The sequence below is a fragment of the Pan troglodytes genome, chromosome 1 (assembly GCF_028858775.2).
Source record: "Pan troglodytes isolate AG18354 chromosome 1, NHGRI_mPanTro3-v2.0_pri, whole genome shotgun sequence".
In the NCBI taxonomy this organism is placed as follows: Eukaryota; Metazoa; Chordata; class Mammalia; order Primates; family Hominidae; genus Pan; species Pan troglodytes.
The window spans coordinates 182517246-182543906 of record NC_072398.2 but is presented as its reverse complement, the minus strand read 5'-3'; the positions used below and the strand labels follow the sequence as shown (position 1 = coordinate 182543906).

The window sequence follows — 26661 nt, the reverse complement described above, 5'->3', positions numbered from 1 at the left end:
TCAGCACTCTGGGTCTAGCTAAAGGATCGTAAATGCACCAATCAGCACTCTGTAAAAATGCACCGAGAGTTCCAAGCCCACGGCCCCGGTTGCGGCCTCGCCGCCCTCCCACGCCCTGCGCCGGGAGCGGGCCTAGAGCGCTCGCCTCGCCCCTCCACGAGCAGGGCTCTGGCGCCCGCCCCTGTCCGCACTGCTGGCAGCCTGAAGAGAGTCGCTGGCCGTGGTCGCCGCTAGGTAGGATATATCTGCATCTTGAAAGGAAGATAAAACAAAAGCCTTCTTTGGAATAGATGGATTTTTGTCACTTTCTGTGTGAACTAAAGTGATTCAATGTCTCTTTTGGATTGCTTCTGCACTTCAAGAACACAAGTTGAATCACTCAGACCTGAAAAACAGTCTGAAACCAGTATCCATCAATACTTGGTTGATGAGCCAACCCTTTCCTGGTCACCTCCATCCACTAGAGCCAGTGAAGTACTATGTTCCACCAACGTTTCTCACTACGAGCTCCAAGTAGAAACAGGAAGAGGATTTGACAACTTGACTTCTGTCCATCTTGCACGGCATACTCCCACGGGAACACTGGTAACTATAAAAATTACAAATCTGGAAAACTGCAATGAAGAACGCCTGAAAGCTTTACAGAAAGCCGTGATTCTATCCCACTTTTTCCAGCATCCCAATATTACAACTTACTGGACAGTTTTCACTGTTGGCAGCTGGCTTTGGGTTATTTCTCCATTTATGGCCTATGGTTCAGCAAGTCAACTCTTGAGGACCTGTTTTCCTGAAGGAATGAGTGAAACTTTAATAAGAAGCATTCTCTTTGGAGCTGTGAGAGGGTTGAACTATCTGCACCAAAATGGCTGTATTCACAGGAATATTAAAGCCAGCCATATCCTCATTTCTGGTGATGGCCTAGTGACCCTGTCTGGCCTGTCCCATCTGCATAGTTTGGTTAAGCATGGACAGAGGCATAGGGCTGTGTATGATTTCCCACAGTTCAGCACATCAGTGCAGCCGTGGCTGAGTCCAGAACTACTGAGACAGGATCTACATGGGTATAATGTGAAGTCAGATATTTACAGTGTTGGGATTACAGCATGTGAATTAGCCAGTGGGCAGGTGCCTTTCCAGGACATGCATAGAACTCAGATGCTGTTACAGAAACTGAAAGGTCCTCCTTATAGCCCATTGGATATCAGTATTTTCCCTCAATCAGAATCCAGAATGAAAAATTCCCAGTCAGGTGTAGACTCTGGGATTGGAGAAAGTGTGCTTGTCTCCAGTGGAACTCACACAGTAAATAGTGACCGATTACACACACCATCCTCAAAAACTTTCTCTCCTGCCTTCTTTAGCTTGGTACAGCTCTGTTTGCAACAAGATCCTGAGAAAAGGCCATCAGCAAGCAGTTTATTGTCCCATGTTTTCTTCAAACAGATGAAAGAGGAAAGCCAGGATTCAATACTTTCACGGTTGCCTCCTGCTTATAACAAGCCATCAATACCATTGCCTCCAGTGTTACCTTGGACTGAGCCAGAATGTGATTTTCCTGATGAAAAAGACTTATACTGGGAATTCTAGGGCTGCCAAATCATTTTATGTCCTATATACTTGACACTTTCTCCTTGCTGCTTTTTCTTCTGTATTTCTAGGTACAAATACCAGAATTATACTTGAAAATACAGTTGGTGCACTGGAGAATCTATTATTTAAAACCACTCTGTTCAAAGGGGCACCAGTTTGTAGTCCCTCTGTTTTGCACAGAGTATATGACAAGGAAACATCAGAATTACCAATCTAGCTAGTGTCATTTATTCTGGAATTTTTTTCTAAGCTGTGACTAACTCTTTTTATCTCTCAATATAATTTTTGAGCCAGTTAATTTTTTTCAGTATTTTGCTGTTCCTTGGGAATGGGCCCTCAGAGGACAGTGCTTCCAAGTACATCTTCTTCTCCCAGATTCTCTGGCCTTTTTAATGAGCTATTGTTAAACCAGCAGGCTAGTTTATCTTACATCAGACCCTTTTCTGGTAGAGGGAAAATGTTTGTGCTTTCCTTTTTTCTTCTGTTAATACTTATGGTAACACCTAACTGAGCCTCACTCACATTAAATGATTCACTTGAAATATATACAGAAATTGTAATTTGCTTTTTTTTAAAAAAGGGGGCTAAAGTAACACTTTCCTACTTTGTAAATTATAGATCCTAAATTCATGCACCTCGTGGGAGCTCAATAAAGATATACTGAATTGAGAAAAAAAAAAAAACGCACCAATCAGCGCTCTGTGTCTAGCTAAAGGTTTGTAAACACACCAATCAGCACTCTGTAAAATGGACCAATCAGCGCTCTGTAAAATGGACCAATCAGAAGGATGTGGGCGGGGACAAATAAAGGAACAAAAGCTGGCCACCCCAGCCAGCAGCGGCAACCCGCTCAGGTCCCCTTCCACGCTGTGGAAGCTTTGTTCTTTTGCTCTTCACAATAAATCTTGCTGCTGCTCACTCTTTGGGTCCATGCCACCTTTAAGAGCTGTAACACTCCCCGCAAAGGTCCACAGCTTCATTCTTGAAGTCAGCAAGACCAAGAACCCACCAGAAGGAACCAACTCTGGACACATCTTGGCAACCACAAAGGGACCATCGCCAAGCAGTGAGTACCATCGAACCCCTTTTGCTTACTATTCTGTCCTATTTTTCCTTAGAATTTGGGGGCTAAATACTGGGCACCTGTTGGCCAGTTAAAAGCGACTAGCGCAGCCGCCGGACTAAAGACCCAGTTGTCAGGCTTTCTGGGAAAGAGCTTTCTAACAACCCCCAACTCTTCAAAGTTGGCAGCACTGGTTTGCCTGGAACCAGCTTCCGTTTTTCCTGTACTTCCAGGCTGAGCCGACGGTCAACAGAGAGGAAAGACATTCAGCTCCAGGGTCCTGACAAAAAGTTGGTTGGCCCTGTAGCCATGATCGGAACTCTCAAAGTTACATCACCCAAGCAAGACTCGCCCATCTATCCTATCTATCCTGACCCTTGCCTCCTGGGTTCTAACGCCTGTCAGACAAACTTCCTCTCACCTCTTTTCTCCGAGACTAGTCCCGCTTCTAAAAACCACTCCCTGTCTCTGGTGCTTTTCTAGTTTCTCCTATAAGAGTGATTTCTAGTATAAACTTCAGGACTCTGTTATCTTCTTTAGGCACCTGAGCTCACCAATCATAAAGACATAATTTTTGCCCAAAGCCCCATCAGGTGGGGGGGGGACTATCTGGAATTTTAGGATCCTTCCTCAGACTAGCACAGGCCTAACAAAAGCTATTCCTGAAGCTAGGCTATGGGGAACCTCAGAAATGATATCCTTCCTATTCATATGATGAGAAATGAGGACAAAAGGCATCACCCTTCCAACCCTGGAGATCCCTTCCCTCCCTCAGGGTATGGCCCTCCACTTCATTTTTGGGGCATAACATCTTTATAAGACAGGGGAAAGGTCCCAATACTAACAGGAGAACACTTAGGACTCTAACAGGTTTTTGAGAATGAGTCAGTAAGGGCCACTAAGTCCAATTTTTCTCGGTACTCTTTGTGGTCTAGGAGGACAGGCAAGGACTCTAACAGGTTTTTAAGAATGCGTCGGTAAGGGCCACTAAATCCAACCTTCCTCAGTCCTCCTTGTGGTCTAAGGAGGAAAACTAGTGTTTCTGCTGCTGCGATGCTGAGCGCTACTTTTCCAATCAGCAGGGTCCAGGGACCATTGCAGGTTCTTGGGCAAGAGGGGTTTCTGCTGCTGCATCAGTGAGCGCAACTATTCTGATCAGCAGGGTCCAGGGACCATTGCAGGTTCTTGGGCAAGAGTGATTTCTGCTGCTGCATCAGTGAGTGCAACTAGTCCAATCAGCAGGGTCCAGGGACCATTTGGGTTCTTGGGCAAGAGGAGTTTCTGCTGCTGCATCGGTGAGCGCAACTATTCCAATCAGCAGGGTCCAGGGACCGTTGTAGGTTCTTGGGCAAGAGGGGAAAACAAACAAACCAAAACTACCGGTGTTTTTTTCTTTCAGATAGTAAACACTCAGGCATTAACAGGCTCACCCTTGAAATGCATCCTAAGCCATTGGGACAGGCATTAACAGGCTCACCCTTGAAATGCATCCTAAGCCACTGGGACCAATTTGACCCGCAAACCCTGAAAAAGAAGCAGCTTATTTTTTTCTGCACTATGGCCTGGCCCCAATATTCTCTGTCTGATGGGGAAAAAATGACCACCTGAGGAATGTATAAATTACAATACTATACTACAGTTTGACCTTTTCTGTAAGAGGGAAGGCAAATGGAGTGAAACACCTTATGTCCAAGCTTTCTTTTCATTGAAGGAGAATCCACAACTATGCAAAGCTTGCAATTTACATCCCACAAGAGGACCTCTCAGCTTACCCCCATATCCTAGCCTCCCCATAGCTCCCCTTCCTATTAAAGATAAGCCTCCTCTAATCTCCCCCACCCAGAAGGAAACAAGCAAAGACATCTCCAAGGGACCACAAAAACCCTCTGGCTATCGGTTATGTCCCCTTCAAGCTGTAGGGGGAGGGTAATCTGGCCCAATCCGGGTACATGTCCCCTTCTCCCTCTGATTTAAAGCAGATCAAGGCAGACCTGGGGAAGTTTTCAGATGATCCTGATAGGTATACAGATGTCCTACAGGATCTAGGGCAAACCTTCTATCTCACTTGGAGAGATGTTATACTATTGTTAGATCAAACCCTGGCCTTTAACAAAAAGAATGTGGCTTTAGCTGCAGCCCAAGAGTTTGGAGATACCTGGTATCTTAGTCAAGTAAATGACAGAATGACAGCTGAAGAAAGGGACAAATTCCCTACCAGTCAGCAACCCACCCCCAGTATGAATCCCCACTGGGACCTCGACTCCGATCATGGGGACTGCAATCGCAAACATCTGTTGACCTGTGTTCTAGAAGGACTAAGGAAAATTAGGGAAAAGCCCATTAATTATTCAGTGATGTCCACCATAACTCAGGGAAAGGAAGAAAATCCTTCTGCCTTCCTCGAGTGGCTACGGGAGGCCTTAAAAAAATATACTGCCCTGTCACCCAACTCACTTGAGAATCAACTGATCCTAAAAGATAAGTTTATTACCCAATCAGTCACAGATATCAGGAGAAAGCTCGAAAAGCGAGCCCTGGGCTCTGAACAAAATCTGGAGGCATTATTAAACCTGGCAACCTTGGTGTTCTATAATAGGGACCAAGAGAACAGGCCAAAAAGGAAAAGAGAGATCAGACAAAGGCCGCAGCCTTAGTCATGGCCCTCAGACAAACAAACCTTGGCAGTTCAGAGAGGACAGAAAATGGAGCAGGCCAGTCACCTGGTTGGGCTTGTTACCAGTGTGGTTTGCAAGGACACCATAAAAAAGATTGTCCAACAAGAAACAAGCTGCCCACCCTGCCATGTCCACTACACCAAGGCAATCACTGGAAGGCGCACTGCCCCAGAGGACAAAGGTTCTCTGGGCCAGAAGCCCCCAACCAGATGATCCAACAACAGGACTGAGGGTGCCCGGGGCAAGTGCCAGCTCATGTCATCACCCTCACTGAGCCCTGGGTATGTTTAACCATTGAGGGCCAGGAAATTGACTTCCTGCTGGACACTGGCGCAGCTTTCTCCATGTTAATCTCCTGTCCCGGACAGCTGTCCTCAAGGTCCGTTACCATCCGAGGAATCCTGGGACAGCCTGTAATCAGGTATTTCTCCCACCTCCTCAGTTGTAATTGGGAGACTTTGCTCTTTTCACATGCCTTTCTTGTTATGCCTGAAAGTCCCATACCCTTATTAGGGAGGGACATATTAGCCAAAGCTGGAGCTATTATCTACATGAATATGGGAAACAAGTTACCCATTTGTTGTCCCCTGCTTGAGGAGGGAATCAACCCTGAAGTCTGGGCACTGGAAGGAACAAACTCAAGCTCCAGCCCTAAGCCTTCCCATAGGACAAAACTTCTCTTTACACGTCACAGAGAGGGCAGGAATAGCTCTTGGGGTCCTTACTCAGACTCGTGGGACAACCTCACAACCAGTGGCATACCTAAGTAAGGAAACTGATATAGTAGCAAAACGCTGGCCTCACTGTTTATGGGTAGTTGCGGCAGTGGCCGTCTTAGTGTCAGAGGCTATCAAAATAATACAAGGAAAGGATCTTACTATCTGGACTACTCATAATGTAAATGGCATACTAGGTGCGCCAAAGGAAGTTTATGGCTATCAGACAACCGCCTGCTTAGATACCAGGAGCTACTCCTTGAGGGACTGTTTCAAATATGCAGGTGTGTGGCCCTCAACCCTGCTACTTTTCTCCCAGAGGATGGGGAACCAACCGAGCATGACTGCCAACAAATTACAGTCCAGACTTATGCCGCCCAAGAGGATCTCTTAGAAGTCCCCTTAGCTAATCATGACCTTAACCTATATACCGATGGAAGTTCATTTGTGGAGAATGGGATACAAAGGGCAGGTTATGCCATAGTTAGTGATGTAACAGTACTTGAAAGTAAGCCTCTTCCCCCAGGGACTGGCGCCCAGTTAGCAGAACTAGTGGCACTTCCCTAAGCCTTAGAACTGGGAAAGGGAAAAAGAATAAAATTGTACACGGATAGCAAATATCCTTATCTAATCCTACATGCCCATGCTGCAATATGGAAAGAAACGGAGTTCCTAACCACTGGGGGAACCACCATTAAATACCACAAGGAAATCATGGAGTTACTGCATGCAGTGCAAAAACCCAAGGAGGTGGCAGTCTTACACTGCTGAAGCCATCAAAAAAGGGAAGGAGAGAGGAGAACAGCAGCATAAGCGGCTGGCAGAGGCAGGGAAAGACCAGCAGAAAGGAAAGAGAGAAAGGGACAGAAAGTCAGAGAGACAGAGAGAGAGGAAGAGACAGAGACAAAGAGGGAGTCAGAGAAAGAGAGAGAGAGAGAGAGAAAGAGAGAGAGAGACAGAAAGTCAAAGAGAGAAAGGAAGAAACAGACAAAGAGGGAGTCAGAAAGAGAGAAAGAGAAAGACAAGTCAAAGAGAAAGAGAGATGGAAGCAGTAAAAAAAAAAAAAAAAAAAAAACAGTGTACCCTATTCCTTTAAAAGCCAGGGTAAATTTAAAACCTATAATGATAATTGAAGGTCTTCTCTGCAACCCTGTAACACTCCAATACCACCTTGTTGTCAGTGTAAACAAGGGCGTAGCCTGAAAGCACTGAGGCCACTGACAACCCATAGCCTTCCTATCAAAAATCCTTAACCCAGCAGGTTTCCTAGCAGGGAATCTAAATCTTAACTAATTACCATACAAAAGTCCAACCAGACCTAGAAGGAACTCCCTTCAGGACAGTTCCTCCCAGGCAATTAAGGAAAAAAGACACAATGGTATTCAGTAAGTGATAAGGAAGCAGACTTAGGAAAATTGCCTAACAATTGGTCTGCTCCAACGTGCCACTTGTTGGCACTCAGCCAAACCTTAAAGTACTTACAGAATCAGGAAGGAGCCATCCATACCACTTCTAAGTGAATATGGACTGAACGAGGTTTTATTAATAGCAAAGAAAAATTAAAATCCCAAACTTACAAGGTTTTCAACGAAAGTAAAGTTTGCTAAAAGTTAACAGTGTAACATGTATTATCCTACCTTCAAATCTTATAGAAATCAGACCCTATCAGTGCCCCACAAAGCTCAAGTCTGTCAGCACAGGGCCATACAACTAATATCCCTACTTATAGGGTTAGAAATGGCCACTGCTACAGGAACCAGAAAAGCAGGTTTATCTACTTCATTATCCTCCTACCACACACTCTCAAAGGATTTCTCAGACAGTTTGCAAGAAACAACAAAATCTATCCAGTAAGGATAGTAACTACAATCCCAAATACACTCTTTGGCAGCAGTGACTCTCCAAAACTGCCGAGGCCTAGACCTCCTCACTGCTGAGAAAGGAGGACTTTGCACCTTCTTAGGGGACGAGTGCTGCTTTTACACTAACCAGTCAGGGATAGTATGAGATGCCACCCGGCGTTTACAGGAAAAGGCTTCTGAAATCAGACAACGCCTGTCAAACTCTTATAACAACCTCTGGAGTTGGGCAACATGACTTCTTCCCTTTCTAGGTCCTGTGACAGCCATCTTGCTATTACTCACCTTCAGGCCCTGTATTTTTAACCTCCTTGTCAAATTTGTTTCCTCTAGGATCGAGGCCATCAAGCTATAGATGGTCTTACAAATGGAAGCCCAAATGAGCTCAACCAACAACTTCTACCGAGGACCCCTGCACTGACCCACTGGCCTTTTGACTGGCCTAAAGAGCTTCCCTCTGGAGGACACTACAACTGCAGGGTCCCTTCTTCACCCCATCCAGCAGGAAGTAGCTAGAGCAGTCATCGCCCAATTCCCAATAGGAGTTGGGTTGTCCTGTTTAGAGAGAGGACTGAGAGGTGAAGCCAGCTGGATTTCCTGGGTCGAGTGGGGACTTGGAGAACTTCTGTGTCTAGCTAAAGGATTGTGAATGCACCAATCAGCACTCTGTAAAAACACACCAATCAGCACTCTGGGTCCAGCTGAAGGACTGTAAATGCACCAATCAGCACTCTTTAAAAATGCACCAATCAGCACTCTGTAAAAACGCACCAATCAGCACTGAGGCTAGCTAAAGGATTGTAAATGCACCAATCGGCACTCTGTAAAAACATACCAATCAGCGCTCTGTGTCTAGCTAAAGGTTTGTAAACACACCAATCAGCACTCTGTAAAATGGACCAATCAGCACTCTGTAAAATGGACCAATCAGCACTCTGTAACATGGACCAAACAGAAGGACATAGGCGGAGACAAATAAGGGAATAAAAGCTGGCCATCCCAGCCAGCAGCAGCAACCCGCTCAAGTCCCCTTCCATGCTGTGGAAGCTTTGTTCTTTCATTCTTCACAATAAATCTTGCTGCTGCTCACTCTTTCGGTCCGTGCCACCTTTAAGAGCTGTAACACTCACCACGAAGGTCTGCAGCTTCATTCTTGAAGTCAGCGAGACCAAGAACCCACCAGAAGGAACCAACTCCAGACACACAAGGACTGTCAGAATCATTTGATCTGGGGTTACTCAAGGATCTGACCATTTATAGGCTTTCCAGTTAAAGGGGTGCCAGGGTCCCCTTGACAATCTGGAGCATGTTCAATTTGTTTTTTAATAACATTTTTAATTAATAAATTTTTGATTTTAGGCAGACAGATAAGCATATATTAGTTTTGTATTTTAGACAATAGGAAATGTATATATGACTCAATTCCAGTACTAGAATAGGTAGCTGAAAATTCTAGAAGATTCCACATTGGTTCAATAATTTTCCTTACTTGAAATTCTTCTCTTTGCTTCCACTGACATAGAGCCAAACTGATTATTTTGGCTTGACTTTATATTTTATTTAAATGGGTTATTTCTGTCATTTCTGCTATCATTCTGTGTTTAAATTTAAAGGCTTAGTACTATGGAGACACATTGTAGGAACATCTATGAGGTGCTGCCAGGGCATCTATTCCCCTCCTTTCCCCTTCCATTACAGGTCTACGTAGTTCTTAAAAAGCTAACACACGGCCGGGCGTGGTGGTTCACGCCTGTAATCCCAGCACTTTGGGAGGCCAAGGCAGGTGAATCACGAGGTCAGGAGATCGAGACCATCCTGGCTAACATGGTAAAACCCCGTCTCTACTAAAAATACAAAAAATTAGCCGGGCGTGGTGGCAGGCGCCTGTAGTCCCGGCTACTCGGGAGGCTAAGGCAGGAGAATGGCTTGAACCCAGGAGGCGGAGCTTGCAGTGAGCCGAGATCGCGCCGCTGCACTCCAGACTGGGAGAGACAGTGAGACTCTGTCTCCAAAAAAAAAAAAAAAAAAAAAAAAAAGCTAACACATGTACCACCTGAACGAAAGGTAGAACATGTGTACATAGGCTATGCCAACAGCATACTACATCCCCCTTTCTACTCTGATTAGAATAAACCTCAAGACTTGATGAAAAGTATGGAACACAGACCTCTTATTTATTCTTAAGGATATGGTGGGGAAGATGTGAGGCCTGAGACCACTGCAATTTTGCTACTATAAATTTTGCTGCCATAAATTAGGTTAAGATTCAAGAAAATATAACAATTATAAATGTATAAGCAATCAAGACCGAGCCTCAAAATAAATACATCACGCTAGGTCCAATTAGGAGAGAGAAGCCACATAGGAAAAGTTTAATATAAAGAACAGTTAACTAAAACAGGGTATTCAAGGAGTAAGAGACTGTCGAGGAAGATGTAAAAAGAATTTAAAATAATATAGGAATAGCAGGTAGAAAAGCAGCCACTACCCCTAGGGCTCAGAGTACCAACAAAGAAACTCTACATAAGCCCTCTTCCCCCGTGTTGAGATCAGACCTTGTTGGAGAGGGTACAGTCTGAGCTCACTGAAAAAGAAATCACTCTACTGCCGTGCCAGTGATATATACTGAAAATCTGCCCTCTGGAACTTGCCAGAAATTCTCCCTCTAGGATAGCAGGGAGGCTATTTAAGGGAGGTATTTCATCAGAAGCTTCACTATAGAACCATCCAAAAGAGAGGCCAGCTGGGGAAAAACACTGCAGACCACCATGTATTGCAATACCCGGCCACTTGAGAAGCTACAAGGGCTTCAGAAGCCTGGTGCTGGAAAAAGTCAAGTGAATACATTGGTACCTGGAAACAAAATCTGTTCCCCTGCAGTATTTCTTCAGGGTCCTCTAATATACAAAGCTTCAGTGCCAGGTAGAGAAAAAAAATTTAAGGGTTTAAGTCAATTTCCACAGAACAGGAAAGAAGATTGAATTTGGTTAGGTGCAATAAATTGATAACCATCAGATTATATGAAGCAAAACCTGATATTAATGAAAGAAGAGATAATTCAATAATTATAATTAGACATTTAAATACCTTTCTCTTAGTAATTAGTAAAACAACCAACCCTCCCAAAAGAATACAATCAGAATGCACAAGACTTGAACATTATCAACTTAAATGACAGAAATAGATTGACATAGATTAACGCAATCAATGACAGCAAAATACAGTTGACCTTGAACCACATGTTTGAACTGCATAGGTCCATTTATACACGAATTTTCTTCTGCCTCTGCTACCACTGAGACGCGAGACCAACCTCTTCTCTTTCTCTTCCTCCTCAGCCTGCTAACATGAGGATGATGATGAAGACTTTTATGATGAACTTCTACTTAATGAAGAGTAAATATATTTTCTTTTTTCATGGTTTTCTTAATAACATTTGCTTTTCTCTAGCTTACTTTATTATAAGAATATAGTATATAATACATATAACAAAAAATATGTTAATTGACTGCTTATGTTATTGGTAATGCTTCTGGTCAAGAATAGGTTATTAGTAGGTAAGCTTTCGGGGGTGTCAAAAGTTATACGTGGCCAGGCACGGTGGCTCATGCCTGTAATCCCAGCACTTTGGGAGGCCAAGGTGGGCGGATCACCTGAGGTCAGGAGTTCCAGACAAGACTGGGCAACATTGTGAAACCCCATGTCTACTAAAAATACAAAAATTAGCCGGGCATGGTGTCACGCACCTGTAGTCCCAGCCACTCAGGAGGCTGAGGCAGGAGAATCACTTGAACCTGAGAGATGGAGCTTGCAGTGAGCCAACATCGCACCACTGTACTCCGGCCTTGGTGACAGGGTGAGACTCCATCTCAAAACAAAAAAACATTATACATGAATTTTCGATTACATGGGGAGACGGCACCCCTAACTCCCATCTTGTTCAAAGGTCAACTGCACACAATCTTTTCAAGTGCACTGGAACATCCTCAAGATCATAGGATAGGCCACAAACAAGTCTCAATAAATGTAAAAAAGTTAAAATCCTACAAATTATGTTCTCTCACCAAAACAGAATTAAATTAGAATTAACTTTAGAAAGAAATATAGGAAATCCCCAAATATTTGGAAATAAGATATTTCAAAAGAACCCATGGTCAAAGAAGAAATCAAACCAAAAAAATTAGACAATATCTTAAAATTAATGGAAACAAAAAATAACATCAAAACTCATGAAATAGGGCAAAGTCAGTGGGAAGATGGAAATTTACACCTTTAAAAGCTTGTATTAAGCTTTGCACATTGGCAGTATCGCAGCCAATGAGATTTATCCAAGGCATGATTATTGCTAATAAAAAGCTTATATTAGGAAAAAATATCTGTAATCAATCATCTATGCTTCCATCTCAAGAAGCTGCCAGCCTGGGCAAAATGGTAAAACCCCATCTCTACAAAAAATAAAAAAAATTAGCTGGCATGGTGGCACATGCCTGTGGTCCCAGCTACTTGGGAGGCTAAGGTGGAAAAATCGCTTGAACCTAGGATGTAGAGGCTGCAGTCAGCCATGTTCATGCTACTGTACTCCAGCCTGGGTGACAGAGGAAGATCCTGTCTCAAAAAAAAAAAAAAAAGGAGAAGCTGAAAAAGGAAGAGCAAATCATAGGCAAAGTAGGTACAGGTTGAATATCCCTAATCCAAAAACATGAAATCTGAAATGTCCCAAAATCTAAAACTTTTTGAATGCTGACATTATGCCACAAGTGGAAAATTCCACACTGAACGTCATATGATGGGTCACAGTCAAAATGCAGGCACACAACAAACAAGTTTATTCAGTGTCCCCATAGGAAAAAAAAAAAGACGTTCTCCATCCCCATCAGCTGCAATATATCTTTTCTGAGCACACCCATATTCCCAGCACATATCCACATACTCATACCAACATGGTTCATAATTGCCCAAAACATAATTGCCCAAAACAGTCCAAATGTCCATCAAATAGTCAATAGTCAATGTGGAAGGGAAACATTCCATACAACAGAATACTATTCAGCAATAAAAAGGAATGAACTACTTAGATGTGGAACAACATGATTCTGAAAAACATTACTCTAAATGAAAAGAAGCCAGAGAAAAAAGATTACATATTATATAACTCTTTAGATGAAATTTCTAGAAAAGGCACATATAGAGACAGAAAATACATTGGTTTCTGGGGACTGGGAGGTGGGCATAGGGACTGACTGCAAATAGGTATCAGGGACTTTTTGGGGTGGTAGAGACATTCTAAATTAGAAAATGATGATGATACACAATTGTATAAATTTTCTAGAAATCATTTAACTATAGTTACAATGGGTGAATTTTATGATATATAAATTATACCTCACTAAAGCTGTTAAATAAAGTAAGGGAAGGAGGGAATGAAGGATTTGCCCTGCCTTTCCTCTAGGAACTATATTTCAAAGTAACAAAATTGCTGATTAGGAAAATTTCTTTTATAGAAAAATTCTAGCTAATAAATACAAAAGAATGACAATATTAGAAAAATAGTAATGTGCAACCCCTGAGGAAAAAATGGATCTCAAGGGATACTACAGCTATTAGATGAAAAAACTGATGGGCGCCTTATAATGGAGGAATCAGGCTGATGCTGCCTGGAGCCAAATTATCATTCTTAGCATCACTAAACGTAAAACAATCAGATATTTTATGCAACTTGACATAATGCTGTTAAGTACACAGCACCAACTATGAAGATTTCTTGCCAAAGTAACAAAATAAGCCAGAATCTAATCAAACCTCTATGTCTAATTATCAGTTTATAAAACAAGTAATAAACAATCCAAACAACATTTTAAGGAAGCAATCAGCCAAACCCAAACTGTATGACATGCTAAATGAGCTAGTTTTTCTTACAAATCCACAGTATTAAAAACAAAAAAGGTAGGACACTACTATAGGAAAAAAGAGAGAAATCAACATATATGGTGTGTGAACCACACCTTGATTGGATCCTGATTTTAACAAATCGATTGCAAAAAGACACTTTGAGGATAACTACGGAAATCTGAATTATGACTGTTTGATCTTATTAAGAAATTACTGATTTTGTTAGGTGTGATACCAGCATGGTGGTTCTGTATTTTTTAAAGCCTTTATCTGTTAGAGGCCATACCAAAGTATTTGTGGTGAAATGACATAATGCATAGAATTTGCTTTTAAATATTCCAGCAATGCTCTTCAGGTGGCAGAGTGAACATGTAATAAGATTGGCAAAATGTCAAAAAATATTGAAGCTGGGTGACAGATACACAGGACTTCATCACATTCTATTCTCTCCACTGTTAGTGTGGGTATTATAAACTCGCTCATTTTTTTTTTAATTAAGGAACTGAAAAAGACTGCAAAACAGTACAGTAAGGGAGGAGTAAAAGACAAAAGAGCCCAAAGCACATTAGAGAGGTCAGGGATAAAGACTAACATGGAAGTAATTGGAGGATAGGTAATACATGAAGCCAAGTCTTTGGAGAGTATTATATAAGGAGAGACCATAAACAAAGTATAAAAAGAGATCAGAGAAGAAAGCCAGTGGAATATTAATATTTGAAGATAGGGCAGAGAAAGATGAATTTAAAAAGGGTACCAAAAAATGGAATACTAGTGGTTGGGAAGAGAGCCCAAGAAAAAAAAAAAATCAGGGAAATCAAAGAAAGAAAATTTCCAAAAAATAATAACCACTAAGTACTCTTCTTATAGCCTCAAAATTTCAAATCAAATGGGACAAAAAAGGCATTGTTTTTTAACAGAAGAATTTCAAAATGAGAGAAATGTGTATCTTCATTTTTTTCTAAGATACACAATTTCCCAGATACTGAACAAGATGTTCAGTAAATATTAAAATTCATATATCCATTAGCACCACACTGCCACCTAGCTAGTCTGCAACAGTGGAAAATATAACACCAAGGGCTAGAACAGCTATACAAAATAAATAAGATATTGACATTGGCCATAAAGAGTTATTTGGAGAAGAGTCACTAAACTATAAGCTCCATGAGACAGACAATGGGCCAGACTCTTCTTCCCTCTAATACTCAGATTCTTGCATGTTCCAGGCTACATGTTTCTACATTGCTGAAGTCGCAATGGGGCCAGCAGGGGAGGCCAAATGGAAAGGAAAGTTAATAATGATTATGCTCAATTTTACTGGCCTTTTGAGCCACATTTATACATTAGATCAATCTGGTGATCCCAGAGCCCTTTCAAATTACAAAGAGAAATTAACGGAGCTTTTCATTTAACACTCAGAGCTTAAGAAGTGTACACTTTTGCATTGCTGCTCTCACAAATAGTTGTATCTTTTTATAGTTATTCTAAGTAGTTTGAAGAATTTACTTGTTATGCAGAGCCTTGAAAAAATGTGTTTTTCAAATAATTTATTAATGTAATGAATGCAATGTAAAGTGCAAAAGCATATATTTTAAGCTACCATTACTTTGATCTGTTATTCACTCTCTTGACTTGAAATACACTGAAGTAGAAGACATATTTCTGTTTGCAGGGGAAAATCTCAACTAACATAAATTTCTGTCATTATATCACAAACACACCATATCATTTTAATCAATAAAAAGCTTAAATAAGTCTCTGTTTTCCACAGACCAAACACACAAAAAAAGAAATAATTCTCAGCCTCTCTGCAGCATATATATCTTTTATTATTTCCAGGAATATTCTGAAATTCTAAAAAGTATTAAAAAGTCTCAGCTCAAGATTTTTAAAGTTCTACTAACCCCTTTTAAACTTTTATTTAACCCAAGATTAAAGATCATAAGGATAATAAATCCTAAAATGTCTTAGAATCAGGAATTAAAAAGTTAAAAAACTTACATTCAAGCTGTGTAACCACATCTCCAGGATCTACTGCGTCCGGGAACACCTATAGTGAGACGATACAGGGAGAGGCAGGAAGGAAGATATATATTTTTTTTCTCCCTTCATCCCCAAAATATCATTCCTTTCACAATCACAGAAACTTTTGACATTATTGAGAACTGTCAGTTCCTCTCTCCTTCCCATCACTACAAAAGATTCTACAAATAACCTTTATAGCTTGTGCTGCCTCCGTCTCCAACTTCCTCTGCTAGCATTCTTCCTCCTGTTACCATGATCATACCAGGCCTTCTTGGTGTTCCTCCAACCCATCAAGATTATTTTCAACTACAAGCCTTTATATTTGTTATTCCTCTGCTTAAAATGCTCTTCTCCTAGACCTTCAAATAAGAGTAATATAGTCTCATAATTCAGGCTCAGCTTAAATGTTATTGCCTTCTCTGACCACCTTTTAAAATAGACAATCCCCCAAATCCCCTTACCCGCCCATTATTCTCTTCTTGCACTTATCACTATCTAAAATTATTCACATATTTATTTGGTTATTGTCTGTTTCCCCCATTACAATGAAAGCTCCCAGAGGGTAGGATTTTGCCTTGTTTACCATGTGTCCTCAGTGCCTAGAAAAGTCCACAGAATAGAGTAGGTTCTGGAAAAAAAGAAGAAAAGAAAGACGGAAAAAGGGAAGGAAGGAAGGTGAGAAGGAAGGAAAGAAAGTGAGAAAGAAGGAAATTAAAAAGTAAGAAACACAATTGGTCATAATTAACCAAAAGCTGCAGTTTTAGGGGGAAAAAAAAGACTTATAGGAAGAAGTACCAAGAAACAGTCATAAGTAAAATATCATATATTCTTTTTTTTTTTTTTAGATGGAGTCTTGTTCTGTCACCCAGGCTGGAGTGCAGTGGCGCTATCTCCTCTCACTACAACCTCCACCTCCCAGGTTCAAGCAATTCTGCCTCAGCCTCCCGAGTAAGTGGGATTATAGGCAGGTGCCACCACAGCTGGCTATTTTTTGTATTTTTAGAACAGACAGGGTTTCCCCATGTTGACCAGACTGGTCTCGAACTCCTGACCTCAGGTGATCCACCCGCCTCGGCCTCCCAAAGTGCTGGGATTGCAGGCATGAGCCACCGCACACGGCTGATATATTCTTATCTATTAATGACTTTGCTCTCTTTTAATGAAAATCATTATTTAGAAATCAAGATTCTATGTTACATAAAGTCCACTAAATCAATTTTAGGAATAAGCTAATCAAGGGAAAAAAGGCCACTGATTCAATGCATATTTAATGCAAATTTTCAAGCTTCCAGGCTTAGGTTACAAATGTCCTTTTGAATTAAACCAAAGCACACAGTCAGCAGTAATAATTTGTGTTATAGGCTTTTATTCAAAAATTGGAACCACTTTGATGTTTTGTTTGTTAATACTTGATCTGATATTTGAACTCACCTTTTCAAACACCATTCTGGCATTGAAGACCAGGGGAAAAGTGGCTGGGACACATTGTGTCTTTTTGTATTGGCCAAACACACAGATGCTAAGATAGATGTCCTCTTTGTCTTTAAGCACGACTCCTGGGCAAGTTACCTGAAAGAAATTAGATAAAATGGATGTAACTGCTTTATAAATTCCCTGAACTATCCTACTAAAATAACTTATCAAATATTACATAAAAACATTAGTCTGGTAATCTAATAAAAAATACTCACAAATAAAGAGAGAGAGACAGAGACTAGTGTTTACAGAGTTAAATGAAATGCTTTTATAACTTCCATCCCTCTGAGAAAACTACAATTTTCCATTTGGTTACTTGTGCCACATTTGAAGTTCTATGTACTAGCTCTTGGGACAGACACTAATAGTTTTAAACAGTCAGCCTGAGGCTCCCACTTTATGCTGAATGCTGACATAAAGTTATTCAGCATCATTTAATCACAAAGGATTAACACTCAGCAGAAATAAAACACTATATTAGAGAATTTTAAAAAACGCTGATAAAAACCACAAATCTGACTTCTATCACCCAAAATCACAGTCCATAGATACCTTCATCAAAAGTCATATGACAAAGTTTCAAAGCTAATAAAATGAAAGTTTCTAGCCCAATAAAGTACTTTTTACTTTAACTTATTTAGTTATATAGTTAAGTGCATATACCTTAACTGTCTGTTTCCCCCATTACAACGAAAGCTCCCAGAGGGGAGGATTTTCCCTTGTTTACCATGTGTCCTCAGTGCCTAGAAAAGTCCACAGAATAGAGTAGGTTCTGGAGAAAAAGTAGAAAAGAAAGAAGGAAAAAGGGAAGGAAGGAAGGTGAGAAGGAAGGAAAGAAAGTGAGAAAGAAGGAAATGAAAAAGTAAGAAACACAATTGGTCATAATTAACCAAAAGCTGCAGTTTTAGGGGGAAAAAAAAGACTTACAGAAAGAAGTACCAAGAAACAGTCATAAGTAAAATATCATATATTCTTTTTTTTTTTTTTTTTAGATGGAGTCTCGCTCTGTCACCCAGGCTGGAGTGCACTTATATAGTTAAGTGCATATTAAATTGCACTTAACTATCCTCATTGTGATTGACAGAAAATATAGGCAAAAAAATGTGTGGTTATTAAATAACACATAGCACAGTCTCTCCAGTACCTACCATATTCTATTGCCAGTGATCAACTACACCCTTAGCAGGATATTAAAGGCTCTCTAAGATTTGAGTACAATATAATATTACCCAACACTCCGAACAACACATTCAAAGTATATTTTTTATTGTTCTCTTTTCTTGACTCATGTTCTTTCATCATTGTATAATGTAACATAATATAATACAATGTAAGGAGCAGTAACTCCTTACTACTCCATTCCATCTCCTCCTCATTTATTCCTACCACCTGCCAAGACATACATCAATGAACATCTCCTATACCAAATTTCTCTTGATTCACCATTATTCAAGTCAACCTAATTCAAACATTTATTATGAACTTACTATATGCAAGTAAGTATGTCTTAAATTTCTGTAGCATTTTGTAATTATGGTACAAATCATTGTGTACATGCATTTTAATTAAGAGGGTACATATCACCTCTTGATCATAAATTTCCTGAGGACAGAAATTTTCTTTTCCTCATCATTGTATCCAAAGATACAGACTTTCAGTATTAAGAAAAAGCATACAGATTATCTAGTCTAGCTTTGAGTTTTTTATATGTGAAATAAACGGAGCCCCGGGAAAGTTAAAGTGATCTACTAACTTAAGGTCACAAAGTAAATGAGTCATAAGATTAAATAAGTTAATATATTCAAAGTGCTTACAGCAGTGCTTGACAGAACATTCATTAATACTATCACAATTATTAGATTAAAAACCATATAACCTGCCATCTTACCACACTATTACGTTGAATAAATGACAAATACTTCACATCCTTTTGTACATACTAATTATCTTCTCTGCCAGCTATTTGACTCCATCTCCCTCTTACTCTATGTTCCCCTTTTGCTCTAATATATTCCCAATTGATCATTAAAACCAGGGTCCTCAACAAATCTCATTCTGTCCATAAGGTTCATTTCTTGCTTTGCCTCATTAAAACTAAAATCGTCTTAGATTCCCTCTAAATCTGTGCTGTCCAAAATGGTAGGCACTAGCCAATTACACCCAGAGATACAACTAGTCTAACTTAAGAAGGGCTGTAAGTGTAAAATATGAAATGGGTTTTTAAGACTCAGTAAAAAAAATCTGTAAAACATTTCATTAATAACTGTTATATTAATTGCATGTTGAAAGGATATTTTGAATACATTGATTTAAATAAAACATATTATTACTTTTGACTACCTCTTTAACTTTTTTTTTTTTTTTGAGACAGTGTCTCACTCTGTCGTCCAGGCTGCAGTACAGTGGCACGGTCTAGGCTCACTGCAAGCTCCCCCTCCCAGGTTCACGCCATTCTCCTACCTCAGCCTCAAGTAGCTGGGACTACAGGCACCCGCCACCACACCAGGCTAATTTTTTGTATTTTTAATGGAGACGGGGTTTCACCGTGTTAGCCAGGACGGTCTCAATCTCCTGACCTTGTGATCTGCCCACGTCGGCCTCCCAGAGTGCTGGGATTACAGGCATGAGCCACCGCACCTGGCCTACTACTTTAACTTTTTTAAATGTAGCTATTAGAAAATTTAACATTACATCCTTGCCTCAAATTTGAGGCTCTTATATTTTTTCTGGACAGTACTGCTCTAATTGTCCTCATTGGAAACTGCTGAAGCTCTATCCAATTTGTAACATATGCAAGAAGGCATTGTTTTTTTCATCTACAATTCTACAAATTCTGCTATCTCTTAAAAAAACACCCAGCAGCTTTCCAAAAAGAAAGCCAGAAAAGGGAGGTTAAAAGAAATCAGATGGGACAAACAGAAAATACCTAGCAAGGTGGTTGACTTAAATCACCTTGGCAAGCTATGACATAGACTTGGCAATTTAGAAGAGCATGCACATGTGCAAAGCTGTTCATGTGCCAAGAAATGACCTGAGAAAGCCATAACCCTTCACCTCTGGCTGACCTTGGGGCTTTGAGAAAGTTGGAAGTGAAGGCTAAGGCAGAGTTGCAAATGGCGCCAGGGCACAGAAAGCATACCCCAACATATACACAGAGAACCCTGACAATGGCTGAAAGACCTCTTGGTTCAAACATTTAAGGAAATAGAAGGCCATTCTTTAGGAGAACATAAAGCTAATTGAGCAAAGCCATCAGTGGCTACACATGACAAAGATTACAGATTTTACAAAGTTAGTTCAGGAAATTAATTAAACAAACAAAAAACAATAATACCAGACAATAACAAATTCAGGAGAAAGGGAGGGAGCTCTGATTTACACAGTCCCACATAATTTAAAAAGTCTAATTTTCAACAAAAATTGCAACATGCAAAGAAATAGGAAGCACAGCCTATACATGGGGGAAAAAAAAAGAGCAGTCAATAAAAACTGTCCCTGAGGAAGCCCAGAAGTTGGGCTTACTAAACAAAGATCTGAAATCTATTGTAAATAATACAAAGAACTAAAGGAAATCTTGTCTAATGATCTAAATGAAAGTATGGCAATGCTGTCTCATCAAATAAGAAATATCAATAAAGAGATAAAAATTTTTAACAGAACCAAATAAAAATTCTAGAGTTAAAAAAGTGCCAAAATTAAATTAAAAATTCACTAGAGAAGTTCAAGAGGAGATATGAGCTGTCGGAAGAAAGAATAAGGGAACCTGAAAATACGTCAATTAAGATTATCCAGTCTGATTAACAGAAGGAAAAATGAACAGAGTTTCAGACCTGTGGGATACCACCAAGCACAGTAAAATAAATAGAATGGGAGCCTCAGAAAGGATATCACAAGAAATGACATATGAAATCTTCTGATGTTTAAAGAAAACCAATAAAAGAATCCAACAAGATCAAAGAAATCAAGGGAGGATAACTTGAGGCCAGGAGTTCAAGACCAGCCTGGGCAACATAGTGAGAGCCTCTCTCTACAGAAAAAAAAATTTTAAACTTTTTAAAAGATCACAGAACTCCAACCTGTGCACCTAATAAACTTTCAACAGAAGATAATCTATCCGGGCGTGGTGGCTCATGCCTGGAATCCCAGCACTCTGGGAGGCCCACATGGGTGGATCTCCTGAGGTCAGGAGTTCGAGACCAGCTTGGCCAACATGGCGAAACCCCATCTCTACTAAAAACACAAAAATTAGCTGGGCATGGTGGCACATGCCTGTAATCCCAGCTACTCAAGAGGCTGAGGCAGAAGAATTGCTTGAACCGGGGAGGCAGAGGTTGCAGTGAGACAAGATCACACCACTGCACTCCAGCCTGGGCAACAGAGCAAGACTCCATCTCAAAAAAGAAAAAAAGAAGATAATCCAATGAACTCTCAAGAAGAGAGAATCTTGAAAACAGCAAGATAGAAGTGATTCAGCAGGCATCAATAATCTTCAATAAGATTAACGGCTGATTTCTCATCAGAAACATGAAGCCAGTAGGCAGAGTGATAACTGACTCAAAGTGCTGACAGAAGAAAACTTTCAAACAATAATTCAATACCCACAAAAATTTTCTTTCAAAAAGGAAGTAAAACTAAGTGATTCCCAAATAAACAAATGAGATAGCTCATCACTAGCAGAACTTCCCTATCAAAAATACTTAAAGAGAATCTTTCAGGTTGAACTGAAAGGATACTAGACATAGGCTCATATCCACATTAAGAAGAAAAAAGAGCACCAGTAAATGAAACTATATAAATATAAAAACAGTGTAAATGCATTTTTCTCTTATTTCTCCTATTTTATTTCAAAGACAATTACAGAAAGCAATAATTATAAAACTGTGCTGGTATACTTATATTTATAAAAATGTAATTTGTATGAGAATAATATAAAGGAAGGGAGGGAGAACAGAACAAAATAGAAGAAAGGTTTTATGTAATAGTGAAAATAAGTTAGTATTAATCCATACTAGATTATAAATTAAGATGCTAATTGTAAACCCCAGACAAGCACTAAGAAAGTAACTTTAAAACTACAGCTTAACTCTTACCGCCATCTTGGCTCCTGTGGAGGCCTGCTGGGAACGGGACTAACGGGACTTCTAAAAGGAACTATGTCTGGAAGGCTGTGGTCCAAGGCCATTTTTGCTGGCTATAAGCGGGGTCTCCGGAACCAAAGGGAGCACACAGCTCTTCTTAAAATTGAAGGTGTTTACGCCCGAGATGAAACAGAATTCTATTTGGGCAAGAGATGCGCTTATGTATATAAAGCAAAGAACAATACAGTCACTCCTGGCGGCAAACCAAACAAAACCAGAGTCATCTGGGGAAAAGTAACTCGGGCCCATGGAAACAGTGGCATGGTTCGTGCCAAATTCCGAAGCAATCTTCCTGCTAAGGCCATTGGACACAGAATCCGAGTGATGCTGTACCCCTCAAGGATTTAAACTAACGAAAAATCAATAAATAAACGTGGATTTGTAAAAAAAAAAAAAAAAAAACTACAGCTTAAAAAAAAGAAAATGTAAGTGGCACACTAAAAAATAATTAACACAAAAAAAGCAATAGTGGAGGAATAGACAAAATAATCACAGAAAACAAAAGACAAAATGACACAAGTAAATCTTATCTGTGGTTACATTAAAGATAAATTGACTAAACACTCCAACCAAAAGGTATAGATTGGCAGAATGGATTCAAAACTATGATCCAACTATTTTTTGGCCATAAAAAGAAATAAACTACTATTACGTGCTACAACATGGATGAACCTTAAAAGCATTATGTTAAGTGAAAAAAGTTTTAAAAGCACAAGGCCAGGTGTAGCCACTCTTTTTGCTGTCTTTTTTGCTGACTGTCAGTGGGCAGAGTATCCAGGACTTCTTTTCCCAGAGGCAACCCTGTCTGCTCATTTTTGGCTGTCTACTCTAACAAACTGATTAATGGATAGGCAAAATATGGTATGTCCATACAATGAAATATTATTCACCATAAAAAGAAAGAAAGTACTGATATGTGCTACAAGAGGGATGAACCTTAAAAGCATTATGCTAAGTAAAAAAAAGTAAGATACAAAAGGCCACATATTGTTTGATTCCATTTATAGAAATGTCCAGTATAGGCAAATCTACAGATACGGGAATTAGATCCAGGGGCTGGTGGGAGAGGGAGAATAGGGAATGACTACTAACAGATACAGGATTTTTTTATATGGTGATGAAAATGTTCTGAAATTAGTAGTGATTTTTGCACAACTTTGTGAATATACTAAAATTTACTAAATTGTACACTTTAAAAGGGAACATTTCAGTCAGGCCTGGTGGCTCACACCTGTAATCCCAGCACTTTGGGAGGATGAGGCAGGTGGATCATGAGGTCCGGAGTTTGAGACCAGCCTGGCCAACATAGTGAAAACCCATCTCTACTAAAAATAGAAAAAATTAACTGGGCGTGGTGGCAGGCACCTGTAATCCTAGCTACTCGGGAGGCTGAGGCAGGAGAACTGCTTGAACCCAGGAGGCGGTGGTCACAGTGAGACAAGATTGCACCACTGCACACCAGCCTAGGCAACACTGCGAGACTCCATATCAAAAAAAAAAAAAAAAAAAAAGAACATTTCGTGGGATGTGAATAATATAGCAACTTCAAAAAGATAAAGACTAATAAAAGTGAAATGAGGGAAAAGATCTATCATCTAATTACTAATCATAAAAGCTGGGGTAGTTATGTTAATATGACATAAAGTAGACTTCAGAAAGAGAAAAATCACCAAGGATAAAGTGGAACATTTCATATTGATTAAAAGTTTGATTTACTAACACAATCAAATTAAATTAAATATAGTAGCATCTAATTATACAGTGTCAAAGTAAATAAAGCAAAAAATTACACATTTGAATTTCAGTACTTCCCTTTCAATAACTAACAAAAATAAGCAGTCAAGTAATCATTAAAGATATAGAAGATATAAGCAATATTTACTAATTTGACCTAAATGACATTTACAGAGTACTTCATCCAACAACAGAAGGATACACGTATTTTTTTCCAAGGGCACATAAAAACATTCACCATGATAGATGATACTGTGAGTCATAAAAACAAGTCTCAATCAACATAAAAGGACATAAATTTTTTTTAAAAATCATGCAGAGTATATTCTCTAACCAGAATGAAATTAAACTAGAAATCAGTAATGGGAAAATATCTGAAAAAAAATACCTAAATATTTGGAAATTAAATAATAGGGTCCTAAATCACTCATAGGTCAAAGAAGAAATTATAAGACAAATTAGAAAAAAACTTCCAACTGAATAAAAGTGAAAACACAACGTATCAAAATTTGTGGGATGTAATTAAGTCATTTTTTTTTTTAAGATATGAGGCGTTGCTCTGTTGCCCAGGCTAGAATGCAGTGGCGTGATCATAGCTCACTGCAGCCTCAAACTCCTGGGCTCCAGGAATCCTCTCACCTCAACCTCCCAAGTGGCTAAGACTACAAGCAGGTGCCACCATGCCTGCCTAATTTTTTTTTTCAGAGATGGGGTCTCACTATGTTGCCCAGACTGGTCTCAAACTCCTAGGCTCAAGTGATCCTCCCACCGCAGCTTCACAAAGCACTGGGATTACAAGCATGTGCCACTGCACCAGGCTTATTAAATCACTTCTAAAAGGTATATTACAGCATTAAATCTTTGAAATTCTTTTAATTAATTTTCTGTTTGGAAAAAAAGCATTTGACAAAATGTAAGCCTCATTCATAATAAATGTTCTCAGCAAACTCAGAAGGAAATTTCCTCAACTGAAAAAGAATATCTATGCAAAAGCCTAAATCTGATATCAAACATACTTGACACTGAAAGACTGAATAATTGCCCCTAATATCAGCAAAAAGTTAAGAATGTCCACTCTCAACACCTCTATACCACAATGCACCATAGGTTCCAGCCAGTGCAGAAGGACAAGAAAAAGATATTTGGAAATGAAAGAAATAAAAGGCACACAGGTTGAAAAGGAAGAAGTAAAACAATGTATTTTCAAACATCTTAGTTGTGACCTATTGCAAAATGTGCTACTAGAAATAATAGGGAAATTTCACAGTCACAAAATATAAAGTCAATATATACCGGTAAGAATGAAAATTGGCAGATATTTAAAAAGAGAGACTAAATGAGAATTTTGGAAAATTTAGTCAATTAAGTTAAAAATCCCAGAACAGGAGATAAATTTTAAATTATTAAGTACAAATTTAATATTGAAGAATTATCTAAAAACAATAAGTTTTTTTTTAATGTTAAAAAAAAGCATTTAGGAGCCTCTCTGAACCTGTTCTGGTTCAAGGGCTGCCTGATAAATTTAAAGAATAATAAATAAAGCTCTTAAGAAACACTGAGAATAGATAAAAGTTCCAATACATATCTAATAGTACTGCCAGAAGGTAAGACAGGAGAGAACAGCAGAAAAACAATACTCAAAAATATGATAGCTTTTTTCATGTGTCTTTTGGCTGCATAAATGTCTTCTTTTGAGAAGTGTCTGTTCATATCCTTTGCCCACTTTTTGATGGGGTTGTCTGTTTTTTTCTTGTAAATTTGTTTGAGTTCATTGTAGATTCTGGATATTAGCCCTTTGTCAGATGAGTAGGTTGCGAAAATTTTCTCCCGTTTTGTAGGTTGCCTGTTTACTCTGATGGTAGTTTCTTTTGCTGTGCAGAAGCTCTTTAGTTTAATTAGATCCCATTTGTCAAGTTTGGCTTTTGTTGCCATTGCTTTTGGTGTTTTAGACATAAAGTCCTTGCCCATGCCTATGTCCTGAATGGTAATGCCTAGGTTTTCTTCTAGGGTTTTTATGGTTTTAGGTCTAACATTTAAGTCTTTAATCCATCTTGAATTAATTTTTGTATAAGCTGTAAGGAAGGGATCCAGTTTCAGCTTTCTACATATGGCTAGCCAGTTTTCCCAGCACCATTTATTAAATAGGGAATCCTTTCCTCTGGCCATCAGAGAAATGCAAATCAAAACCACAATGAGATACCATCTCACACCAGTTAGAATGGCAATCATTAAAAAGTCAGGAAACAACAGGTGCTACAGAGGATGTGGAGAAATAGGAACACTTTTACACTGTTGGTGGGACCGTAAACTAGTTCAACCATTGTGGAAGTCAGTCTGGCGATTCCTCAGGGATCTAGAACTAGAAATACCATTTGACCCAGCCATCCCATTACTGGGTATATACCCAAAGGACTATAAATCATGCTGCTGTAAAGACACATGCACACGTACGTTTATTGCGGCACTATTCACAATAGCACAGACTTGGAACCAACC

The 26661-nt window shown here is 39.6% G+C and overlaps 3 protein-coding genes across 12 annotated transcripts in view; 2 read left to right on the top strand and 1 right to left on the bottom strand.

Moving 5' to 3' along the window:
• SPATA6 (spermatogenesis associated 6) overlaps positions 1 to 26661 on the bottom strand; it is a 171980-nt gene that overhangs the window by 134729 nt on the left and 10590 nt on the right. For 9 of the 10 annotated variants that reach the window (XM_009456997.5, XM_054670639.2, XM_024354281.3 and 6 more), the window contains 2 exon segments: positions 17249 to 17386; positions 15794 to 15842 (listed from right to left, as the gene is read on the bottom strand). In XM_009456997.5, the coding sequence (XP_009455272.1) occupies positions 15794 to 15842; positions 17249 to 17386 (187 nt within the window). 10 annotated transcript variants of the gene reach the window in all.
• On the top strand, positions 192 to 1719 carry LOC100613588 (STE20-related kinase adapter protein beta-like). The gene has a single exon (XM_054666674.2). The coding sequence runs from the start codon at positions 331 to 333 to the stop codon at positions 1585 to 1587; it is 1257 nt and encodes a 418-aa protein (XP_054522649.1). The 5' UTR covers positions 192 to 330; the 3' UTR covers positions 1588 to 1719.
• LOC744483 (ribosomal protein L35a like) lies at positions 22377 to 22814 on the top strand. Its single transcript, NM_001251952.2, has one exon. It carries the CDS (start codon positions 22447 to 22449, stop codon positions 22777 to 22779), a length of 333 nt encoding a protein of 110 aa, NP_001238881.1. The 5' UTR covers positions 22377 to 22446; the 3' UTR covers positions 22780 to 22814.

Coding starts and splice junctions, on each gene's coding strand:
- LOC744483 (NM_001251952.2), top strand. CDS start 22,447: ATGTCTGGAAGGCTGTGGTCCAAGGCCATTTTTGCTGGCTATAAGCGG.
- LOC100613588 (XM_054666674.2), top strand. CDS start 331: ATGTCTCTTTTGGATTGCTTCTGCACTTCAAGAACACAAGTTGAATCA.